This window comes from Talpa europaea (assembly GCF_964194135.1).
Source record: "Talpa europaea genome assembly, chromosome: X".
In the NCBI taxonomy this organism is placed as follows: Eukaryota; Metazoa; Chordata; class Mammalia; order Eulipotyphla; family Talpidae; genus Talpa; species Talpa europaea.
Window position 1 is genome coordinate 36,253,428 of NC_140081.1, and position 26,596 is coordinate 36,280,023.

At 40.6% G+C, this 26,596-nt stretch overlaps 1 protein-coding gene across 1 annotated transcript in view; it reads right to left on the reverse strand.

The window, feature by feature from the left end:
- Positions 1–26,596, reverse strand: part of FAM120C (family with sequence similarity 120 member C) — a gene marked incomplete at both ends in the record, with an annotated part of 114,983 nt that overhangs the window by 82,992 nt on the left and 5,395 nt on the right. Inside the window, 3 exons of the mRNA XM_084258610.1 lie at positions 213–341; positions 5,361–5,443; positions 6,662–6,908. Coding sequence (XP_084114736.1) covers positions 213–341; positions 5,361–5,443; positions 6,662–6,908 — 459 coding nt within the window. The remainder of the gene's footprint in view (positions 1–212; positions 342–5,360; positions 5,444–6,661; positions 6,909–26,596) is intronic.

Genomic DNA, 26,596 nt, shown 5'->3' on the forward strand with positions numbered 1-26,596 from the left:
AACTTGGATAATCAGTTTAAAAAAAGTAAAGAACCTTTATAGTACAGGCCTAGAAATGTTTTCTAAAGGAAACTTTAGGGCTTCAGTCTGTGAGCATGGAGAATATAAGCAGCTAAGAGAAGTTAGAATCACAGAAAAGATCAGGTCTGTTGGTGGAACTGGTGAAGGTAAAAACAAAACTGGCAACATTTAGAAGAGGAAGTTTGGCTCACCTGAGACTGTTTGAAAACATCCTTCCCAACCACATCCAGGTTTGAGGGGTCTTTGATGGAACTAACATATTCAGAAACTGCCTTGATCACAACATCACAGGGAGGAAGAACCAGCTGATGAGCTCGGACCTAGAAGAGGTAAGGGACACTGATGTCAAAGATGGATCACTAAGAAAAAAGGGTGAGACACAGAAAATCACTAAGCAAATAGGGTGAGAGACAGAATTCAAATCAGCAAATCCACGAAGATGTAGTAAAAAGTTTCACCCCCTATTTCTCGGTACAGAACAGAGATAAAATCATAAATCCTACTAGAGAGAACCACTGTTTTATGACACTGCCATTATTAATCAGTTTTCTTTCATAATACATTTTGGCTCTTTCTAATTCTTAGCTATTAAAGGTAATGTTGCAATGCATGAACCATATTTGGATCATGATTTAAAAGCTCAAAGCAGGCAAAAAAAGTGTTTGAGAACATGAACTAGATATTAAGATGATACCAAGAAATTATCATTAATTTTCTAAGGAGTAATAATGGCATTGTGTTTATGTAAGAATATACCCATATGTTTTAGAGATGCACACAGAAAAATCTGGCATTTGTTTTAAAATATATTAGCAAAAGCAACAACAACAACAAAAAAAACAGACAAGTATGGCCATATTTTGATAACTGTTGGATCTGTAAATGTTATAATGGTGGTTCACTTTATTATTATAGTATTTCTCTACTTTTGTGATGCTTGAAATTTTTAAAAAATGTTTTTTTAATGCTATGATGAAATGTAGGTATGATTTGTTTCTTACTTTCCAACTATTTAACTGCAAGCTTCCTAGAACCATAATTACTGAGTCAAAGGGTGTAAACTTAAAGGCTTTTTTAATATATTGTTTTGCCAAAAGCCTATATATTCATTCCTTCAACAAATATTTTACTGCTTACTCTGTGCTAGGCACTGTCATAGGCACCAGAGACACAGCGGTGAACAAATAGACAAAAATTCCTGCCTTGGGGCCTCCATGGTCGCGCAGGGTTAAAGTCTCAATGCTATCAATCTATCACCAGCCACTGTGGCATGAGTTCGATCCCTGGCTAGGGAGCTGACCCATATGGCACAGCAGACCTCTTCTGTCTCGCCCGCTGCTCAACTTAGCAGTGTATTTCAGTAGATCTGCCTGTTCTGCTCCCCACTGTCTCTGGTGAATCCTCTCACCCCCCTGCACCTCTGGCTTATACCCCATTTCTTGTATGCATAAATAAATAAAAATAAATCTTTAAAAAAAATCTTTGCCTTCATGGGGTAAATTCTATGGAGAAAATATAAGCAGGAAAGGGGCTAGCAAATGCAGGTAAGTGTATGTGTGCATATGTCAAATAGGGTGGTCAGGAAAGGCCTCACTGAGAAAGCGACATTTGAGAAAAGCTATAGAAATGAGTAAGTAGCTGTAGGGTAAAGAAAATACCAGGCTTTTCTGCCCTTCCGCCATCAGGATAGATGATGGATCCTTGTCCTGAATGCATGCCTGATGGCGGGCACCTGGAATAGGGTGTGGGCATAGGTAGATAGGATTCAGCTGAGCTAAGACTGTGCTTTTTAAGGGCGGCGTCTCGGGGACGCCAGCAGCAGCAGCAGTAGCAGCAGTAGAAGCGGAAGCGGAAGCGGAAGCGGAAGCGGAGAAGCAGCAGAAAGAACGCCAGAGAGCGCAGATAGAGTGAAGACTTGCTGGGGGGCTGGGAGGCTGGCAGGCCTCCCAGCCCCCCAGCCAGCACCCCTGCCTGCCATATGCCTGGTGAACCCCAAATAAAAAACCTGCAAAACCACTGAGGACTCTGACTCCTCCTTTACCCGGTCTGCATGGGATCAGAAAACCTGCACTGTAGCCAGTCCGGCCTCTTACAGTAGCTATGTGAGAAAAAATAATTCCACGTAGAGTAAGTGCATAGGCTCTATGAGCAAAAGGAAAAGATATCAGAGCTGTAATGGGGGGCAGATAGTACAGTGGGTCAAATAGTATTATTTAATTAGAATGTTGATGATAAAAAAAAAAGGTGGCTCCTACCTGGGGCCACAGTCTGTGTGGAGTTTACAAATTCCCTCCATGTCTGTATAAGTTATCTCTGGGTGCTCCAATTTCCTCCCACATTTCTAAGATGTGCATGTTAGGTTCACTGAGGTATGTGAAGATGCACTTTAATAGAAGGGTGTCTGTAGGGTAAGGAAAAAGTATCAGGCTTTTCTGCCCTCCTGCCATTAGGATAGATGAAGGAACCCTGTGGTCCTGAATGCATGCCTGATGGCGGGCACCTGAAGTGGGTAACCCTGGGCTGAGAGACTGAGTTTATAAGGGCGGCGTCACAGGGACACCAGCAGAAGCTGAAAGAGAAGCCAAAAACGAACAGAAAGCGAGAGATGAAGAGGAGAAGCAGAGTGTAGGGTAGTTAAAGGTATCTGGCTTTTCTGCCTTCCCGCCGTCAGGATAGATGACGGATTTGCAGTCCTGAATGCATGCCTGATGGTGGGCACCTGGAGTAGGGTGTGGGCATCGGTAGATGGGATTCACCTGGGCTGAGACTGGGCTTTTAAGGGCGGCGTCACGGGGATGCCAGCAGAAGCCGAAAGAGAAGCCAAGAAAGAAGCAGCAGAAGCCGAGAGAGAAGCAGAGAATGAAGGAGAGCCCAGATAGAGTGAAGACTTGCTGGGGGTTGGGAGGCCTGGCAGCCTCCCGGCCCCCCAGCACCCCTGCCTGCCATATGCCTGGTGAACCCCAATAAAAGACCTGCAAAAGCCACTAAGGACTCTGACTCCTCCTTTACCCAGTCTGCATGGGATCATAGAAAACCTGCACTGTGGCCCAGTCCTGCTCCTACACAGAGATCACCAGAGAGCCCAGATAGAGTGAGGATTTGCTGGGGGCTGGGAGGACTGCCAGCTTTCCGTTCCCCCAGCACCCTTGCCTGCCATATGCCTGGTAAATCTAAAAGACCTGCAAAAGCCACTAAGGACTCTGACTTCTTTACCCCGTCTACATGGGATCATAAGAAAACCTGCACTGTGTCATTTCTCCCCCTACAGTGTCCTATCCAGGGTGGTTCTTCCCCATTAGGCTCCAGTCACCTGTGACCCTGAACTCAAATAAGTGGGTTGGAAAATTAGTGAATGAATGAATATTAGCTATTGTTTATTATTAGAAGTGTTTCAGCTCTTTATTTAGAAGTTTGGTGATGTTTCTTGTTACCAGTATGGCATAGGAACTTAACTCTTGTTTTTATCAGTTAGCCTATGATAAAATTGGTTTCATTATATTTGATTTCACTTAAAGTTGCAAGAACCTACAATGGTAAGTGAGGAGTTCCTGTACAGGGTTTTATAGGCCATAGTGAAAATTAGGTGAGTGACATGAAAAGTTATTGGAGGATTTTAAATACAGAGGTGATATGATCTGAGTTCTTTTTTAAGGGATCACATTGGCTATTATGAGAATAGATTGGGGGTGGGGCAGGACAAGTACAAGCAGAAGACCAACAGTTAGCAACTGTTATAATAATCCAGGCAAGAAATAACAGTGGCTTGATAAGGGTGGTGGCAGTGAAAACGGTTATTGGATATATTTTGAATGGAGAACTGGTGGTATTTGCTGACAGGAGATGAATTGTGGGGCTTGAGAGAAACAATTCGACAAATGATGCCAAGGTCACTCTAAGGTTTTTCGTCTGAGCAACTGGAAAAGAGAGTTACCATTCATGAAAATGGGGACGGTTGTAGAACAAACAGGTTTATGGGAACGATCAGGAGTTTCTGTTTTGACATGCTTTATTTGAGATGTTTAGTAGGTTGCTAGATATTAGAATCTGGAGTTCAAGAAGGCAATTAAAGCTGGATACATATATTTTGTAGTCACTAATGGATAAAAGGAATTTAGAGTTATGAGACTGGATGAAAGCAATCACCAAGTGTCGACAGAAAACAGAAGGGACCCAGGATATAACTCTGGAACACTCCAAAGTTAAGTAGAGAAGAAAACAATGAAGTGGCAAAGGAAACTGAGAAGTAGTAGCCAATAAAACAGGAAAGAAACCAGAAAGTGAGTGACTAGATTAAATGCTGCTGATTGGTCAAGCAAGATCAAAACTGAGAGCTAGGTATTGGATTTATTAACACAGAGGTCACTGGTGACCTTATCAAGAACAATTTCAGAAAAAATAAATTGAAAAGAACAGAGGACGAGGATAGCAAACAACTCAAATACAGACAACTCACTAGAAGAGTTTGCTATAAAGGAGTTAGATATACGGAGTAGTAGTTTGGGTGGAGCGAGTGAGGTCAAGAGCAGGTGTTTTATTTAAGATGGGTGCATGGTTGTGTGTCTAATAGGAAATAGCTAATGAAGAGAGAAAAACTGATGATGTAGGAAAAAGAGCAGAGATTTGCTGAAGTGATGCCTTTAGGTTAGCAAGAGTCATCCACACTTAAGAGGAGGCAAATGGAGCATGTAGGCACACAGATGCTTGCAGGTGAGAAGATGAAGGGGTGGGAGTTACTGGAAGTTCTCCTCCCTCTCCTTCAATTTTCTCAGTGAAATAGGAAAACAGGTCATGAGCTGAGCCAGGCAGAGAGTATCAGAAGCTTGAGGAGAGGGATAAGGTATAAATTGTCATCTAGGAAAATGAAAGAGTAATATAATATACAATATAACAATATTATAACACAACAACTTATACTACCACCTGAAGTATTTGAGGCTATCAATCTCACCATAGCCTCAGTAGGAATGAGAAGATTAATTTCTCAATATTTGCTATACTGTTAGGTTAAAAATACCACACTGCTCATTTAATCTGCATGTCCAATCACTGTTGTGGTTTAGTAGTCAGTTACACTATTGGTTAGTGTATTTCCTCTTTTGTGATTTGTCTCCTTTTGTCCTTTGCTCATCATTTCATTAATTATTAGGGTATTAGTATTCTTCTTCATAGATTTACATGACTCCTTAAGCTACTAAAGGGATTTATCACAACTGTAGTTTTTTGTCTGCAAGTATTTGAAATATTTTAAACCTAATGGAAGATAATTACTCCATCAAAACACCAATCAAACTCTGGTGTCCCCTTGGCACAGTTGCCAAGCAGGAAATGGGGCACATTACCTTAAGCGATGCAAGGGGGTGTTCTGGTCCCAAGAGGCTCCAGTGAAAAGCAGCCAGGTCCTCATCTGGGAGAATGTGGTTACCTATGAAGTACATTTGTCAGTATAAATGTTTTTTAGAACCTTCAAGCCATGAAAGGGCTTTTTGGAGACAAAATGACCAAATAATTCACATAGTCTCCATTTTTAACCTAAAAACTACAGTAGGCTATGTATCAATTACGTACTATGTACCCCATGCATGTCTCTTTTTAACTGATATGCATGGTAGTATTATCTCATTTTATAGATAAATAAGGAAACTGAAGTTCAGATAAGTTTGATGACTTAGCTTAAAGTGGCAGTTAGTAATTGCCCACACCAGCATAAGAAGTGAAGGACTGACTCCAAAGCCCATGCTATTATCTATCATCTAGTCATGCTGCACTTTATATCCGTCACCAATAATTCACTGCCTAATAAGTGCTGGGCATTTTATATATCCAATTTCATTTAACCTTATCTATAACACCATGAGGTATTATTATTTACATTCCACAGATGAGGAAACTAGGAGGCATAACTTCAGTGATTTGCCCAGTCTAGTTCCAAAACTTGTGCTGACTTCATTAGATTATTCAAGCTCAAATCCTTTAGGATTCAAGAGCAGAGGTCACCTGACACAGGGTATTAACTTTCATGCTATGAGTACTTGCAAAACCAACTCCAAACATAATCAACTGCAATTTGCTTTGAAATACATCTTTAAAAGAGAGATGGATAGAAGAATGGATAAATGATATATCAACTGTAATAAAATGTTAATGGAATTAACATTTCATGTAATAGGTACAGGGTTTTCACTGCAAAATTCTTTTATTTTTCCTATATATTTGGATATTTTCATAATACAATGTTAGCATAACAGAAACAAAGAAAAACATCAATTTGTGTTCTTAACTAAATCTAGACACTGGGGAAAAATACTTATGCTCTGAGTAAGGAACCAAAGTTGTCCAGGGTCACGGAAATGTTTGGCCTAAGACAGTACTCTATATATAGTAGTTATGGAATGTAACAAAAGGAAAAGTTTTACAAAAATCAAAATAATGTTCCGAAATGGCCTGTATTAATTCATACGACAAACATGCTGAGTTCCTAGTAAGCCCAAAAGCCTCCTGGGTGTTCCCTAGCATAGTTTGGCATGTGGACTTCAAGAAGATAAATTCATTAATGATAAGCTAAATCACTCTCATGTTCATCTCTTAACATTAGAAGACAAAACTTTACCAATCACTAGGATTTGTTCTTTGGACTGCCTACCTAGCAGTGCGGCAAATATGGGAAAGTTTATCCGTTTCAGACCCAGCTGCTTGGCCACTTCCTGCATAAGGAATTGGTTGGTAGTGAGGTTCTTTCCATTCCAGCTCAGCTTCAAGGCATGAGAACTGTAGTAAGAGGGAATATTGTAGAGAGCATACTCAGAGTCATGGGCAAGAAGGCCATGGAAGCCATTTTCCCTGAAAAAAGCTACCACTTCCAAATGGTGGTCTTCAAGGCTCTGAAAGACCTAGGAGGAAAAAAAAAAAAACATGTCATGCAACAGAAGCTGACCTGTGTTTGGTTAGAAATCAGGAAGGTTAGCAACCAAATTTTATGGTTTGTTGAAAGTTAAGCTTATACATAGCAGAACAGAATACTCTTTTAAAAAAAGAAAAATTCTCTCCCAGACTAGAATGTGATTATTCATGTGTTAAATCAAATGTCCAGTCTTTTTGGTTCCTTTCATGAAACTGGCCTGAGGCTCTTCAAAAGTGGAATACCGAAATTAACATGGTATATATTAAACTATTATTTTAAACAAGAAGAGACCTTAGTTAGAAAAATAAAGTTATTTTATAAAGCATCTTCTATATTTAAATACATTATCTCATTGTGAGAATAGCCATGGCAAGGTAGATACAGATGAAAAAATCTTAAATGTGGAAATTAGACACAGAAAGGTTAAATAACATGTAGCTAGAATCTGAATCTAAGTTCATCTAACCCTTTGCTTTCTTTCTTCGCACATTAGACTACAAGACACTCAAACAGATCATTTGTAACATGTAAACTTCACCCCATTTTAAAAGTGTGTAGGGTAAGGAAAAAGTATCAGGCTTTTCTGCCCTCCCGCCATTAGGAGAGATGAGGGAACCCTGTGGTCCTGAATGCATATCTGATAGCAGGCACCTGAAGGGGGTACACCTGGGCTGAGAGACTGAGTTTATAAGGGCGGCGTCATGGGGACGCCAGCAGAAGCCAAGAATGAACGTAAGCCGAGAGAAGAAGAAGAGAAGCAGAGAGAACACCAGAGAGCCCAGATAGAGTGAGGATTTGCTGGGGGCTGGGAGGACTGCCAGCCTCCCGGCCCCCCAGCACCCTGCCTGCCATATGCCTGGTAAATCTAAATAAAAGACCTGCAAAAGCCACTGAGGACTCTGACTCCTTGTAGGGTAAAGAAAATGTCAGGCTTTTCTGCCCTCCCGCCATCAGGATAGATGATGGATCCTTGTGGTCCTGAATGCATGCCTGATGGCGGGCACCTGGAATAGGGTGTGGGCATAGGTAGATAGGATTCACCTGGGCTAAGACTGGGCTTTTAAGGGCGGCGTCACAGGGACGCCAGCAGCAGCAGCAGCAGCCGAAAGAGAAGCTGAGAGAGAAGCAGAAGCTGAGAGAAGGGCGGAGAGCCCAGATAGAGTGAAGACTTGCTGGGGGCTGGGAGGACAGCCAGCCTCCCGGCCCCCCAGCACCCTTACCTGCTGTGTACCGGGTAAATCCCAATAAAAAGACCTGCAAAAAGCCACTAAGGACTCTGACTCCTCCTTTACCTGGTCTGCTGGATCAGAAAACTTGTACTGTGCCCATGCCCTGCCCTTACACTCCTCCTTTACCCGGTCTGCTGGATTAGAAATCCTGCTCAGTGGCTGTCCTGCCCCTACAAAGTGCAAAAACTGGGCCTCACTGGTGGCTCAAGGGGTTAAGTCACAGCACTAAGAAGCTATCAGGCAGAGACTGCAGCAGGAATTCTATCCCCTCTGCCAGGGAGCTGACCCAAGTGGTGCAGCAGACCTCTCCTGACTCACTAGCTGCTCCCCTCAGCAGTGTATTTTAGTACATCTGCCTGTTCTGCTCCCCACTCTGTATCTGGTGAATCCTCTTATCCCCTGCATCTCAGGCCTGTGCCCTAGTTCACAGCTTGATAGCACTGTGTCTTTAACCCCTGAACCACCAGGGAGGTCCCCAGTGGGGACACTGTAAGTTTCATTTTACGGCTGAGGTAATGAGGCTCAGAAAAGTGATGTGCCAATCAAAAAAGATATACACATGCAGTTTGCAGCAACATAGATGAAGCTAGAAGGGATCATGGTCAGCAAAATAAGTCAGAAAGAAAAAGGAAAATACCGGATGGTCTCACTTATAGCAGGAATCTAGAAAACCTAAATAAGAGACCAGGAAAAAGACTAATCAATACAAAGTAAAAATCAAAATCAACAATCAACTATAAACCAGAGACACAGTGGGGGTGGGGGTTGGGGAAAGGAAGGACTAGAGTCAAAATAAGGGGGGGTCCAATTGTATGGGGAATATAACCAAAATGAAAATCATACATTGTGCAAAGATGAAAAAAGATGTAAGAATTATATAAAATAAAATATTTAAATAAAAAAAAGTGATGTGCCATGCTCAGGGCCATACAGCTGGGCAACAGGAACCTGGGTAAGACTAACACTAAACTCCATGGTGTTTCTACTATAGCACATTACCTTTAGCTGACCCGAAGCTGATTATGTCACCATCCGAATGATTTCACTCCAGAAAGTGAAGGACAAATGATTTTTAATGCATCTGGTTACTCTTGTATCACAAGGGATGTAAATCACAGTCACCTTGAGAGATTTTCCAAACTACATACCCTGAGATATGCTGAAACAGCCATAATTTTAAAAATAATATATGTTGGCAAGGATGTGGAGAAACTGGATTTCTCTGAACATTGCTGGTAAGAATGTATAATGCTGTAGCCACTTTGGGAAAGTCTGAGAAGTCCTCAAATGGTTACACACAGACTTATTCCATAATACAGCAATTCCATTCCTAGATATATATTTACTCAAGATACTTGAAAACATATTTTTACACAAAAACTTACACATGAATGCTCACAACAGTTTTTTTCCTAAGTCAAGGATCGATCATCTATCCTGATGGCGTGTATAAACAAAATGTAGGTGTTTTGGTAGTGGGAGAGTGACCACACTTGAGGGGAGAAATTCAATATGTCAAAATATTAACAGAGATATAAAACCATAATACTTGCAGGGTAAGGAAAAATGTCAGGCTTTTCTGCCCTCCCACCATCAGGGTAGATGATGGATCCTTGTCCTGAATGCATGCCTGATGGCGGGCACCTGGAATAGGGCGTGGGCATAGGTAGACAGGATTCACCTGGCCTAAGACTGGGCTTTTAAGGGCGGTGTCACGGGGATGCTAGAGAAGCCGAAAGAGAAGCTGAGAAGCAGCAGAACAAACGGAAGAGCAGAGAAGCAGAGAGAATGCCGGAGAGCCCAGATAGAGACATGCAAAAACCACTGAGGGCTCTAAGACTCCTCCTTTACCCAATCTGCTGGATCTTAGAAAACCCGTTTAGTGCCCCTTCCTGCCTCTACAATTGGCATAAGTCGGCAAGATGATCCATGCAGACGGGTATGGAGCTCTCCGAAGACCTGGAGGGACTAAGGAATAGCAGACTGAACCAGTGACCGCGCTGGAGGCGTCATGGCGACACAGAAGGTGGACAAGTTCCGGGAGCTACGGGATAAGTCCTCGCCCGGAGGAGGAGGAGACGCCTGAGAGGACCAGCCAATGACCTGTGAGGCAGCAAGAATTGTCAGAGGAGAGAACCACGATTCGGAGTTCGCCAGTGCTGATGCAGGGAGAGGCCAACGGACTTGGACTGACAATCCCGCCAGAAGGCGGAGGAACTTTGGCAAGTTTTTGGGACCCTGGGGGAGGATACTATAGTTTGTACACCCCAGGAGATGGAAATCTGGGGTGGCCAGTGGGCCTTGATGGCCAAAAGCAGCCTGTGTATGCCCAGCAGCTAGGCAGAGGAGAAAAGCCAACTGAGAAGGCAAAAGCTGGTGCTGACGCTAAGTTGAGAAGCCCTGAGCGGCTGTTAAGCAGCCTGAGTATGCTGAAGACCTGTGAGTCTCGTAAAATCACCTGTGGGTGATGCCCTGCTTGTTCTTGAGGGTGAGGAGCTGAGGAACCTGTCCTTGAGAGACGGGTGGGGAACGTGGCTTGAGGTGGAGCCCAAGCCGAATGTAGAGTTTGGATCCCCGACCCATGTGCTTGTGCAGGCGTCTGCGAGTCACATTGGTGGCTATGAAGGCCGAATGTTGGAGCGACTGCAGACAGAAACCCTGAGGGTTGGCTATTACCCCCAACAGAATAGAATCGCCAATCCCAGAGTGAGTGCATCCTGGGGGTGGATGCGTTGTGTGGCTTTTAGCTGAGAACACAGCCAGAGAAGGCCAGGAAGCCTGACGGCTCCTGGCGTGTTATAGTAGATGCCATGAGTGATTCCCCTCCCTCATAAGAGCAGTGCCTTCGGCAGCAGATTTGGTGGCTCATCTGCTGGTACCAATAATTGTCTTTTGCCACTAGGTTGGGGCCCTGCCTGGACTTACTTGTGTTCTGTTGTATTTTGTTGTTATATTGTGATGTATTTGCTTTTGTGGGCCATGGCTGCATTGTTTGTTTGCTAAGAAAATTGTATATATGAAGACTATATGGCAGAAAACCTGAGGGGGTGGACTGTAGGCTAAGGAAAAATGTCAGGCTTTTCTGCCCTCCAGCCATCAGGATGGATGATGGATCCTTGTGGTCCTGAATGCACGCCTGATGGCAGGCACCTGGAATAGGGCATGGGCATAGGTAGATGGGATTCACCTGGGCTTTTAAGGGTGGCGTCACGGGGACGCCAGAGGAAGCCGAAAGAGAAGCCGAGAAGCAGCAGAACAAACGGAAGAGGAGAGAAGCAGAGAGAACGCCGGAGAGCCCAGATAGAGTGAAGACTTGCTGGGGGCTGGGAGGCCTGCCAGCCTCCCGGCCCCCCAGCACCCTTGCCTGCTGCGTACCGGGTAAATCCCAATAAAAGACCTGCAAAAACCACTGAGGGCTCTAGGACTCCTCCTTTACTCGGTCTGCTGGATCTTAGAAAACCTGTTTAGTGTCCCTTCCTGCCACTACAATACTTCATTAAAATAAACAAGTAAAATAAAAACAGCAAAAAACCCAATTTGTGGTATATCCATACAGGGGAATTTTATTCAGCCATAAAAACAATGAAGTACTGATTCATGTCACATGAATGAATTTTCAAAACATAAGGTGGAAAGATGCCAGACACAAAGGCCACATATTTTATGATTCCTTTATATGAAATGTCATAAAAGGCAAATCCTCACATTGCTGTGAAGTAGATCTCCAGAACTTTCTCATCTTGCAAATTAAAACCCATACCCATTAAACTCTCCCTTTGCCCCTCCTCTCAGCTGCTGGCAATTGTCATTCTTTAGAAACTTTCCGTTTCTGTGAATATCACTACCTTAGATATATCTTGTGTAAGTAGAATCATACCATATTTGTCTTTTTGTGACTGGCTTATTTCACTTAACATAGTGTCCTCAAGGTTCATCCATATTGTAGAATGGGGCAGGATTAACTTCCTGTTTAAAGCTAAACAATACTCTTATGGATATATTTTCTTTATTCATCTGTCCATGAACATTTGGGTTGCTTCCACTTCAAAGTTATTTTGAATAGTGCTGTTATGAATGAACATATATGTATAAATATCGCTTCAAGATACTGCATTCAGTCCTCTTGGATAAGGAACCAGAAGTGGAACTACTGGATCATATGATAGGTCAGTTTTTTAATGTTTTAAGGAATCGCCAAACTATTTTCCATAGAGGCTAGAACATTTTATATTCAAACAACAGTGCACAAGGGTTCCAATTTCTCCACTACCTCACATTTGTTCTACTTTCTTTTCAAAGAGATCCTAACAGTTATATCCATCCTAACAGTTGTGAGCTAATAATTCACTGTGGTTTTCATTTGCATTTTTCTGATGGTTAGCAATGTTGAGTACCTGGTCATATAATTGGTGTTCATTAATAGTATACTTTAAAGCAAATTCCATACATCAAATCACCTATAAGTACTTCATTATTTATCTTTAACAGTTTAAAAATACCATAGATGAAATACTATAATTACAGTCAACAAAATTAACAAGTTTCTTAATATCAATATCCAGTCATATGCTATTTTTTTGTGATAATTCTCTATTTTTAAAATATTTTATATATATATATTTTACATCATTGTTCATTTTTGTATGTTTGCTTTCTTTTCTCAGGTGTAGTCCCCATAGAATTCCTACCACCAATTCACCCATGTACCATCATCACCATAGTCCCTTGTGCTCTTCCCTCCCCTGCAGAACAGCTCTGATTTATAGTTGCCTGTTAATTTTTTTATTTTTTTCCTGATCCCTTATTTGGCTCTATTTTCCATGACTGCTTTAAAAATGTCTTTTGATAATTGGTTTGTTCAAATCAGTACCCAAATAGAGTCCACATGCTATATTTGGTTGATATTGCTCTTAAGTATCTTAGTTTATAGCAGTTGCCTTTCCCTTTATTTAAAATGTCATTTGTCGAAAACACATACCTTGTTTTTTAAATTAAAAAATATGGATTATTCAACAAATGGTGTTGGAATAACTAGAAGTTTATTTGAGGAAAATAAGATGGATCCATACCTCATACTTTAACTGGGATAAACACAAAATTAGAAGATACCATGGGGGCAAATTCCTTTAAGTGATCTCAAGAGTGGGAAAAGTTTAAGAAAAAATCTAGGCCAGTAAAGAGAAAGACCAATCCTTTTGACTATAGAAAATTAAAACATTGTTTGGGCCTCAGGGGTTAAAGTCTGGTGGCACAGGGGTTAAAGTCTCAGCGCTATCAAGCTATCCCTAACTACTGTGGCATGAGTTCGATCCAGGCTAGGGAGCTAACCCACATGGCACAGCAGACCTCTCCTATCTCGCCTGCTGCTCCCCTCAGCAGTGGATTCAGTAGATCCACCTGTTCTGCTTCCCACTCTGACTCTAGTGAATCCTCTCACCTCCTACACCTCCAGCTTATACCCCAGTTCTTGTATCCATAAATAAAATGAATCTTTTTTAAAAAGGAAAATTAAAACATTTCTGCTTGGGAAAAGTCGATGTACATAAACTAAAAAGACAAATGACCAGCTGCAAAAAAAATAAATAAATAAAAAATTGCTACTCACAGTGCAGAGGATTAATTATTTTTAAAAAATATTTATTTTTATACAAGAGCTGAGGTACAGGCCAGAGGCGCAGGAGGGTGAGAGGATTCACCAGAGGCAGATTCACCAGAGGCAGGAAGCAGAACAGGCAGACGACAGAAATACACTGCTGAGGGGAGCAGCGGGCGTGACGGGAGAGGTCTGCCACACCAAGTGGGATTCTCGCCGGTCAACCGGCCGGTATCGAACCCACACTGCAGAGGCTGAGGACAGCTTCACAGTGTGGTGTTCAACCCACTGTGCCACCGGGGAGGCCCAGGGTTAATTTATTTTAACAGAGAAGGAAAAACAATGCCTAACAATCTAAGAACATTTCACCAAAGAAGGAAATACAAGTAGATCTTAGGCATATAAAAAGATGAACAAACTCACTTGTGATAAGAAAAGTAAAAATTAAAACAATACTGAAACATGGTATTTCACCTATAAGATTAGCAAATAATTGTATTGGTGAGGGAAACAGGCACTTACAAATATTGCAAATAGCGTTGTATCTGGTATAAGGGAGAGAAATGTGGCAAGATATTTAAAAATTCCAAATCCAATAATTTTGTTTCAAGGGATTACTTTTTTATATATGTGAAGCACTTGGAACAACAATGCAAGTGTATAATCATAAGTAACTACACTAAAAGTGTACCAAGTATTCACTGTAACATTATTTCTAATAGTTGAAGACTGTAAAGAACCTAATTAATTGCCCATCAATAAGAGACTAATTGAATAAATTATAACATGTATACAATGCAATAGTGCAGAACTATAAGAAGTAAGGACAAAACTCAATGTAACCACATGGAAAAATTTCCAACATATATTAAATCATAAAAGCAAGGTACAGAAAACTAAAGATATAGCACTTGTACAGTATGCTACCATTTGTGTTTTTTAAAAGGTATATTTACATGTGTCTGTTTTATATATGTGTGTGTGCATGCATTTATATGCATAAAATCTCTGGAAGGATATATAACAAATTGCTAGCACTAGTTACTTCCAAGGAAGAGAATCTAGCTAATATTGATAGGGGTGGAACGGAGATTTTTATTTTAGCATATATCCTTTTGTGCCTTTTAAAAAAGATAAATTATAACTGAATAGGTGCAGAACATACCAGAGTGAAAAAAATCAAACAATACAGGAGGGAGTTCAGTGAAAAGTAATATCCTTTTATCACTATTCCCTAGATGTAACTGCTATTCTACACCGCTCCCCTGAAGAATCTGATTCTAGGGGCCTCCCTGGTGGCAGCATAAGTTCGATCCCCAGCTTGCCAGGGAGCAACCCACATGTTGAAGCAGACCTCTCCTGTCTCGCCTGCTGCTCCCCTCAGCAGTGTATTTCAGTTCTGTTCCCCACTCTGTCTCTGGTGAATCCTCTCACCCCCTGCATCTCTGGCCTGTACCCCAGCTCCTGTATGCATAAATAAATAAATCTTTTTAAAAAATCTTTTAAAAAAAAGAATCTGATTCTAAAGGTCTAGGGTTAGACTGGGGACCTATTTTTTTTTAAAGATTTATTTAGTTATGCATATAAGAGCTGGGGTGTAGGCCAGAGGTGTGGGGGTGTGTGTGAGAGGATTCATCAGCGTAAGAGTGGGGAGCAGAACAGGCAGATCTACTGAAATACACTGCTGAGGGGAGCAGCAGGCAAGACAGGAGAGGTCAGCTCCCTGCCAAGGGATGGAACTCGTGCTGCAGTGGCTGGTGATAGCTTCATAGTGCTGAGACTTAACCCCTTGCACCACCAGGGAGGCCCCTGGGAACCTATTTTTTAAAACTATTAAGGTATGATTGACATACAAAAAACTACATAATTAATGTATCCAACTGGATGAGTTTAGAGATAAGTATCATCACCACAATCTATGTCATAAGCTTATCCATCACCTCTAAAAGTTGCCTCCTGCCCTCTTTTTTTCCCTTGTGATAAGAACACTCTATATAAGATCTACCCTCTAGCAAAACCTTAAGTAAACAATACAGTTTTGTTAACTATAGTCACTATGCAGTACAGATCTCTAGGACTTCTTCATCTTCATTTATATATATATATATATACTTTTAATTTTTTATTTTTTTACATCATTGTTCATTTTTAAGCAATAGTTGCTTCCCCCCACCCCCGTAGGTGTAGTCCCCATAGAATTTCCTTCACCAATGCACCATTATCACAGTCCCCTGTGCTCCTCCCTCCCACCCTCTGATCCCTCTCCCTTCTTTAAACAAAACTGTACACTTATCTCTCACCCTTATTTCCTCCTTCCCCCAGCTTCTGGCAACCACCATTTTATATTCTCTGCATCTATGATTATGACAATTTTCGATTCCTCATATAAGTGGTATCAAGTATTTGTCTTCCTGTTTCTGCTTTATTTCACTTAGCATAACATTCACCAGCTTTATTTATGTTGTCAAGTGGCAGAATTTCTTTTCTTAAAGACCAAATAATATTCCATTGTATGTACATACACATTTAGTTTTAAGAGTCTCATGCTCTACCACTGAGCTAGCAGGCGCTTAGTTTTATATACTCATCCAACAATAGACATTTAGGTGAAGTCCAAGATCCCCAAGCGATTGTCATGATGAGACGAGCTTAAGAAACAGTGTATCTATAGCCAGATCACACAGCATGACAATTATTCCTAGCAAAACACAGTCTAGAGTAACTGATGGCTATTAAATCCTAATCAGGACAAGGGGAAAGGTTCCCAGCTACAATGCTCAGAATATCTGAGCACCCTGGCTCCTTTTCTACATCTGTGATGACTGCTACCATCTATAAACTAAATGACTTCCAGTTTCTAGCCCAAAATATTCTAGTTCAGTTGTTAATATTGCAATTTTCTAAGAGACTAAAATGATTGAGGTAAGATTAAACAAAAACATATATAAACAACTCATCAGAAAACAAACACATTAGAGCTTCAAAGAAAGTAAGAGTCAAAATTCTGAACAACTGTCTATACAGCTTTTAACTGGTAGTTCACTGTTCAGTTCAATATGAATTAAGGTCCTTCTAAGTGCTGAGATGCAGATAGCACATCTAAAACATGTCAGAAGTTATAAGCACATGGTGCCATGGGAACATAGAGGAAAGGTACCTAACCAGTGAGTGGGATTATACTTTCTAGAGAAAATGACACATATTTATAAAACAGCTCCCTCAGAAAAGTTTAATGTCTCATTTCCCATCACAAGTAGTCTAAAACAGTGGCTTTCAAGTTGTGCATCCCTGACCAGGATATGGGTAGATGGAGAATTGGACCTAATAACCAGTCAGGTCAGGTGCTCCTCCTTTTGTTTTAGCAGAGTTCACATAAAGCTCTTTTTATCTACTTTATACTCTGGGTCTTTCAGAAATATTTTATTCAAGAATATCACTATTAAATACAATTAGAAGTATTTATGATTAAAATTTCAGCTCCAAAAAGACTGGGATTTTTTTTTTTAAGATTTTTATTTATTTATTTATTTATTTATTTATATAAGCACTGGGTACAGTCAGAAGTGTGGGAGGGTGAGAGAATTCACCAGAGCCAGAGCGGGAAGCAGAACAGGCAGACTGACAAAGTACTGCTGAGGGGAGCAGCGGGCGGCAGGAGAGGTCTGCACGCCATGTGGGACCCTTGGCCAGGGGTGGAACCAGCACTGCAGAGGCTGCGGGCAGCTTTGCAACCCAGCACTTAAGCGCTGTGCCACCAGGGAGGCCCAAGAGTGGGATTTCTTGACCTGTTTTGTTCACTGCTCTATCAGTGGTGCATAGAACACTTGCATAAAGCAGGGAACCAATAAACCATTTTGTCTTTCAAGCAAGATTTATTGACATGTACCAGGGACTAATCTATGTGTAGGAATACAGCAATAAACAAGAGCCCAAAAGTTCTGCTGTCATGGACCTGATACTCTGGTGATTAATATTTCATAACAGGCAATGGATTAAGCAGTTTAACAAGTCTCATTTATCTTCCCAACCCTGTGAAATCATTATCACTAACTTCTTCCCTCGCCAATTTTTTTTTTTAGAGAAAAGTGAAGCTTAGGAAATTTAAATAATTTTCCCCAAATAACATGGCTCTCAATATGGAAGAACTTGGATTTGAACCTAGTTAGGTCTGACTTCAAATACTGGTTCCATCAAATGTTGTTTCTCAGATACAGACAACTAAAAAACTGGGCATATACTAATTTAAGGCCAATTCATAAATACAACAACCACAGAGCCATAAAGAATAGATTTGAACCTATTATTTGCAGTGATTTTATTATACCCATATGTGTCTTTAACACTTTGCCTAGACCATAGAAAAAGCTTAATAAATGCTTGTTAAAGTAACCTGAAACCAGAGGGAATACTGCTCTCTGAGCCCTGCAATACTTGTTTTCCTCCAGTTTGTCCCAAATTCAACTGGGATACTAGCCTCACTTCCATCTACAATGTTTTTTTTTTTTTTTTAAAGATTTTTTTATTTATTTATACAAGCACTGGGTACAGTCAGAAGCGCAGGAGGGTGAGAGAATTCACCAGAGTCAGAGCGGGGAGCAGAGCAGGCAGAAGGACTGAAGTACACCGCTGAGGGGAGTAGCGGGCTGCAGGAGAGGTCTGCGCGCCATGTGGGACCCTCCTCTGGTGGCCGGGGAGCAGCCGGGATCCAACTGGCACTGCAGAGGCTGCAGGCAGCTTCGCAACCCAGCGCTCAACCGCTGCGCCACCGGGGAGGCCCTCCATCTACAATGTTAACTACACCAAAACAGTATCTGATTGAGGTAGAGCCTCTGATCTACCTTATTCACCAATTTCTGACTCCAAAGCAAGAAGCAATCAGAAATGAAAAGGATTGCCTTATAAGAAAATTCAATGGGAGGAACAGACGTATAAGTCTGCCTTATCAACAGAAATAGGAATTATATTTCAACTGCATAGTCTATGCATCTTTTTATCTTACTTCTGAGAATTACCGACCAAAACTACCCTAAAGTTTTGATGCAAATTTTCATCACTATATACCGTGAAGTTCAACAACCATTAAGAAACTAAATTCATAATTACAAAACTAAACATTTTATAATTAAAAGAAGAGCAGCAACTGATAACCATAGCCACTCAAGGTAACATTGATAAAGTGGCCTTCCCTCTCACCTATAGGAATTTCAATTATCTTCACACACATGCATAGTCTTTGTCAAACACTGCAGTCAAGAAAGAGGTAGAATACTGATCCAGTGTTCAGTAAAAGCTATTAAAGTGCTAAATTTAATTTGTGAATACCCTATTTTAGTACCCTTCATTACTCTTAAGCTGCTAAGAGGCATCCCATTGCTATAGGTGAAGCTACCCATAATATTTAAGAACCAAAAGATAAACTTAGATTTTTTAATCTTTTGTGTTACATCTGGGGGCTGGAGACTCTACTTACAGAATAACTTTTGTGATCAGTGGTTACAGCAGGAACTTTGGTAGCCAAAGAACCTATGCTCAAATTCAAGTTATGGGTTAAGTCACTTAATTTCTTCATCTATAAGATGGAGATTTTGCTAATTCCTGATTGTAAAATTTAGAAAATATTTATAAGAAATATCTGACACATAAGCTCTGAAAAATAAATCATAACTGGCTTATTCTGCAGATGTGAATGAAGTCTATGGTACATACTACTGCCTGCAGGTCCTCAGAAATCATTTGATACAAGTATATCCCAAACTTTCAAGATTAAAGTCAGAAGGCCTGATGAAAGAGATCGTTAAGAAATAAAGAAGGGCATCCCCGGTTGGCGCAGTGGTTGAGCGCTGGGCTGCGAAGCTGCCCACAGCCTCTGCAGCGCTGGTTCAATCCCCGGCCCCCGGCAAGGGTCCCACATGGCACACAGACCTTTCCTGCCCCGCCTGCTGCTCCCCTCAGCAGTGTCCTCCATCTGTCTGCCTGTTCGGCTACCCGCTCTGGCTCTGGTGAATTCTCTCACCCTCCCGCGCTTCTGACTATACCCAGTGCTTGTATAAATAAATAAAATATTTAAAAAAAAAGAAATAAAGAAGAGTCCAAGGAAGCTTTCGAGTTAACTCTCAGAAAGGAAGGTGGGAATTGCAGAAAGGACAATGGCAAAAAATTGCTACAAGTCCTTGAGCCAGGGGCTGCAAATGCTGACAGGAGTAGGGGAGCTAACATAAATGAATGAAGGGAACACCAAGCTCAGAAAATCAACAGAACTATGCTTTGGGTGTTAACAATATAAATATGCAAGATATTGGAATTTACATTTTAAACTCAAAATTAAAAAATAGACTAGAAAATTTTGATGATTACATTTTTGTGCATCTGATTTATTCTTTTTATATTTAGGGTAACCCTCCTAAGATATCTGTTAGAATTCTAGTGTTTCAGTGACATCATGCTTCATTTTCGGTACCTAGCGCAGTAATTCAGTATCACCATTGTAGCTCTTCCTTCACACCATGAACATGGAAAAAGGCTAATGAACAATATTAGCTCGTTGTCATAAGACAGGTCAGAGAACCTTTTCTGGAATTCAGTAGACAACTCTACAATTTGGACAATGTAATTAAGACCATCACTTTCATTTATGGAAACCAAGTTCAGCAAAGGAAAGTCAGTTTATCTCCTGCCAAATGAGTTTCCCAAAGGAATAATTTTTGCTAAAATACAACCATATATTTGTGAAGGAATCCCTAAACCACCTTACTCAAAATGTCCAGAAGTTTAATGTCAACCAAACAGGTAAAATATTTTATTTCAATCTTTGCTGGTGCACTTAATGCCCTTTAGATGCCAAATGCGTATTTTTTTTTCTCCAGTAGCTTTAAGTACCATGCCTAAACCAAGCCAATAAATCTTTAAATAACTGGACAGATTTCTATTAACTTGCATCTAATAATTCAATAAGCTAAGTATTCAATAGCATTTGGTGCAAACCACAATGTTAATCACTAGTTTCTAACATGATTCACCTTGAACAATTTTGCACAATTGAATTCTGAGGTGAGATATAATGAACAGTTTTAAGTCCTTATAAAGTGTTTCTGCTTCAAATTGAAGTTTCCTAAGTCCAACACTATTACAGACACATCATCTTTAGTTATATTCACTAATTTTGACCAATCTATAATAAAAATTTTCAAGATTTTTCTCAACACAAAATAATTCAGGTATTTCTAATAAGCCTGTCACAAGCTCCGAGTCCAAAAGAGTTAAGAGTGCATCAAAATTCTAAATAAATGAATTATAATGAGGTACCATGGTTCTCAATCTTGAGTGTATCAGAGTTAAGTTGGAGGACTGTTAAAACAGATTGACAAGCACCATCTCATTTCTGATTCTGTAGGTCTAGTCTAGGACCTGAGAATCTGTCTTTCTAAAAAGTTCCCAGGGACCAATATTACTGGCTAGGCACATGGCTGAGTGTCTAAGTTATATGGGTAGTGTTTATTTCTACTGTAACCAGGGACAATCTAAAACTTTACAAGTAACTTATCTTCTGGATTCAATTTGTCCTCAAAATGTTCAGTCACCAATCTTGAATCCCCTAAGTTACAATACTTGCTACCTCCGCAAATGCTTATTTATGATACAATGTCTGTGCCACTCAACACTTTTTCTTAAACCATTACCGACAAAAGGCTTTCAAACCCTGGCATTTTTTTTCATTTAATGCAAAATTACATCTCATAGCATTATCATTTATTCTATCTGTATTCAAAAATGCAGCCTACTGAAATTATAAGTCCCTTTTCAAGTTCATTTTGTGTCAGCATTCATCATTTTTATATACTGGTTATATTTCTTACAATGGTTTATTTTATAATGGTATCTTAAATTGTAATCTTTCAACAGACACATTTTATTTAGATATAGAGGAATATTCATCACTTCCATAAAGAAATAAGCTTTCTCAGATTTCCCATTAAATATGTGACCTTTATGTATAATCTTCTTTTTCACTTTTCTTAAATGCAGGTATAAGTAATATTTCACATTCATCAAAATTATTATTAAAAAGGGCCTCCCCGGTGGCGCAGCGGGTTGAGCAAAGCGCTATGAAGCTGTCCACAGCCTCCGCAACACAATTCGATTCCCGGACAGCCAGGGAGATTCCCACACGGCATGACAGACCTCTCCTGTCTCGCCTGCTGCTCCCCTCAGCCGTGCTTTCGGTCTGTCTGCCTCTTCTGCTCCCCACTATGTCTCTGGTGAATCCTCTCACCCTCCCATGCCTCTAGCCTGTACCCCAGCTATTGTATAAATAAAAAATTAATCTTTAGGGCCTGCCCGGTGGCACAGCAGGTTGAGCACAGTGCTGGGAAGCTGTCCACAGCCTCTGCAGCATGGGTTCGTTTCCTGGCCAGCCAGGGAGATTCCCACATGGCATGGCAGACCTTTCCTGTCATGCCCACTGCTTCCTTCAGCAGTATATTTCAATTGTCTGCCTGTTTTGCTCTCTGCTTTGTCTCTGGTGAATCCTCTCACCCTCCCGCACCTCTAGGCCTATACCCCAGCTCTTGTATAAAAATAAATAAATCTTTAATAAATAAATAAATAAATCTTTTAAAAATTATTATTAAAAAGTACAAAAATAACCACCAATGGTGTTTTAGTTATCTATTTCTGTGCAACAAACTAACCCCAAAACATAGTGACTTAAAAAAAAAAATCTCAAAGTATCTGTGGGTGTGGCTTAACTGGGTCCTCTGGCTCAGGGTCTCTCACAGGCTGCAATCAAGGTGTCAGCTGGGGTTGCAGTCATCTCAAGGCTGGACTGGGGAAGGATCCATTTCCAAGCTCACTCATGTGGCTGTTGGCAGGATTCAGTTCCTTGCAGGATGTTGGACTGAGGCCCTCAGTTCCTCACTGGCTGTTGGTCGGAGGGTGCCCTCAGTTTCCTTGCCGTGTGGGTCTCTCCATAGGGCAGCTCACAAGATGGCAGCTTGCTTCATCAAAGTGATCAAGCAAGAAAAGCCAGAGAAAGACAGAGAAAGAGTGCAAACAAGGTGCAAGTTGCAGTTTTTATGACCTAATCTTGGAACTGACATATCTTTTGTGGTAGTCTTTTCATTAAAAGCAGTTCCCTAGGTCTAGCCCACACCCAGGAGTGGAGGGAGAGAATATACAAAAGTGTGAATACCAAAAGTTGGGAATCATAAATAGCCATTATAGAAGATGTCTATCATGAAATGCAAGTGGCACCTGGTCACTGTGTCAGGAAGACACCATGAAGTGGTACAATAAATGAAGACCACATGGCTCACCAAAAGGGACAAGTAGTGTTGCCAGAGGATCTGATATTTCAAGAGTGGTTGGAATGTCAAACTTCTGGGTGACTTTTCACAACTTAAATTTTTTCACAGGAAATTTCTATTTGTTAAAAAAAGAAATGTATTGATGCAATGCAAGTTAAATGAGAGGGAAATGAAAAATTATCAAAGTAGATGATGACAATATTCAGTCATAATTATTTGATTTCAGATTCTAATAAACACTACAGATCAATAAAAAGCAATGATGTTCTTTTAAAAAGTGTGGTCTTATGGGTTGCCAGTTTGCCATAATGTTTATAATTTCCTACATGGGACAGATGTAAGGGCAAAGGGTTTGGTGTCTGGTATGCAAATCTTGGCCCTGCCACTTCTGTTGACTATGTCCTTGGGTTTATGACAAAGTCCCAGAGGAATGATCCTCAGGGCTCAAACTAAGTATTTTCTTATTTGTCTCTCCCTACTAACCTATGAGCTCCTGAGTAGCCCCCTCACTTCAACACTCCTTTATCTCACTTTTCAGCTTCATTTTTCTCCCACAGCACTTACTAGATCACCTAAAATACTATGTAGTCTTTTTATCTTGTTTATTATCTGTCTGTCCCAATAGAATATAAACTTCATGAGGTTAGATTAGAAATCTGTGTTTCATTCACTGCTGAATATTCACAATCTTGAACTGTGCCTGGTGCACAGTAGGAGCCCAATAAAAGTTTGCTGAATTGATTTCATTGTCCATAGTACTCAGCACAGGGTCTGGTATTGAGTAGGTGTTCAAAAAAAAAAAAAAAAAAAACACATTCATTGCATTGAAAAGCATTCATGTCCTGATAAGAAAATTGTGGGTGAAATGAGGCCAGAGAAAGGTAAGCAGACCACGAAGGACCCTCCATGCCATGCCATGCCATGCCATGCCATGCTAAACTTCAAGTATGAGAGTGGGATAATCAATTTCCAATCTACTTGGCACATAAGATATTCAAGTCAAAACAACAGTAGCAGCCATTTAAATAGCCTTTACTATGATCCATATGATGTTCTAAGAACTTTATTCTCATTAAATTATGTAATGCTCACAAGAAGTCAGGAATGTAGGTATTATTACTACCGTCATCTTCCAAATGAGGAAACTGAGGCACAAAGAGGTTAATTCACCCAGATTTATACAACTGGTACCGGAATAAGGATTTAAACCCAGGGCCTTCCCGGTGGCACAGCGAGTTGAGCACAGCGCTGTGAAGCTGTCTGCAACCTCTGCAGTGCAGGTTCAATTCCTGGCTGGCCAGGGAGATACCCACATGGTGTGGCAGACCTCTGCTGTCTCGCCCGCTGCTCCCCTCAGCAGTGTTTTCGGTCATCTGCCTGTTCTGCTCCCCACTCTGTCTCTGGCAAATTCTCTCACCCTCCCGCGCCTCTGGCCTGTACCCCAGTTCTTGCATAAATAAATCTTTAAAAAAATAAAAAATAAACCCAGTTCCAAGTTTCCTGCTCTTAGCCATTATACTACACAAAGTAAACAGTCTTAAAATGCAACTGTTTTGAGATATGTTAAAGAAGGATTTTGGTCTGAAATATATTTAGGTCCATATCTTGACACAACCACTTTCTAGCAGTGCAACATGAGCCAGTGACTATTGCTGAACTTGTTTTTATTCTAGTTGTTAAAAATGGAGATTAATACATACCCTGAAGATAATGTGAATTTAAAGACATGATGAAACTATGTAAGGTATCCAACCCCTGTGGTAGCTGCTACTACTTACCACTATGGGGGAACTTATTCCATTATTGCACTGCTAAGTAGTTACAAATTTACTTAACAGAGTTTGACAATTCCATTTGGAATCTAAGTTGACTTACATGGAATTAACATGACATGGAATTAAATTATAAAATACTGGTTCTAAATTTTTCGTTATCTGACCATTATAGCCTTCTATAAGACGCAACCTATGAAGCTGTCCGCAGCCACTGTAGCACGAGTTCGATCGACCACCAGGGTGCAGCAGACCTCTCCTGTCTTGCCTGCTGCTCCCCTCAGCCCCGTATTTCAGTCAATCCACCTGTTCTGCTCCCCACTCCCTCTCCGCTGAATCCTCTCTCACACACACACACCTCTGGCCTGTACCCTAGGTCTTGTATGCACAAATAAATCTTTTTTTAAAAAAGAGAATGATAACATGATATGAAAATACCATGAGAAAGGAAGAAATATGAGAGGTAAGAAAAAAGCATGCTGGTAGAGAAGCATAAGGGAAGGCAGACTGGGAAAGATTTCACAGTGACAACTTTTGAGCAAGAATAAGTAAGAATTTGCTATGCAAGTCAATTTGCTGTCCAACATGAGAAAAACACTATGTGAAAGGACAGTTATACCTAGGATATTAAAAATGTTTAGAACAGTTAAGACTTTTCAATGGTTGGAACAGATGTGAGCAGAGGCAAGCACCAAGTAAGGTTGAAGAGAATTTGGGATCAGATTGTAAAAGACACTGTTTGCCATGCCAAGAAGTCTGGACTTGGAAAGGTAGGCAAAGAGTAGCCAGTGGGTGTCTTTGGACACATGACAAAATCAGCTTTGGTTTTCAGGATGATATCTCTGGCAGCAATGTGGAAGAGACTAATAAAGAAGGTAGTTAAGAAAAAAGTTGAGGTCACTTTCATGATTCAGATATGAACGATGCTGACCTGAACTAAGGCAGCAGGGAGTGGAAGTCGCTGGATTGGGAAACTTTTGAGGTAGAACTGACAGGACTTACGAGCAAGGTTAATATGAGGAGAGTGAAGAAGTGAGGGCTCCATGGTTTCTGGCTTGGCTACCATCCATAGAAAAAGAGAATATGAGTGTAGGACATTTAGGGAAAACTAATGAGTTCCATCATGGATATTTTTTAGTCTATAAGACACTGAACAGTAGAGCTGAGAGGTGTCAAATTCTCCTAAGAGAGGTTGCGGGTAGAGTTACAGTAATCATCAAAATAGTTAATATTTAAAGCTATAATAATGGATAAGATTGCCTAGAAAATGAATGTAGAAGACTATAGCTGAGAAATGAGAGCTTTATAAGGAGAATCAGAAGTAAGCAAGATTATGGAATCCAAGGAAAGAATGGTTTGATAGTGTCAACTAATCTCAAAGAGGACCAAGAAAAGGTAACTGGAAATGGATTTGTCAGTGTCAGAATGGTGACATCAGATATAAAGTGGCAACAGGGCAGGGAATGGGAATAATAGTCTTCCTTTTCAAAAATAATGGATAAAAGGGAAGATAAGGGATATGGATACTGGCTTAAGGGAATTCCAAAGTAAAGGGGAAATTTTTTAAAGATTTGTGTATGCTGTAAATGAAAGAAACCAGAGACTGAAAATGCAGAAAAAATGCTACTTTTGAATTCCTGTAACATCACTATATGACTCACTCACTTGGTGCTTAGCTCACACAGTTCCCTTATACTGGCAGTATTGGATGTTTAGCAATGCTAGCACAAACTAAATGCTCAATAAATCAATTTATTATTTCTCTTAAAGTATCTATGCAT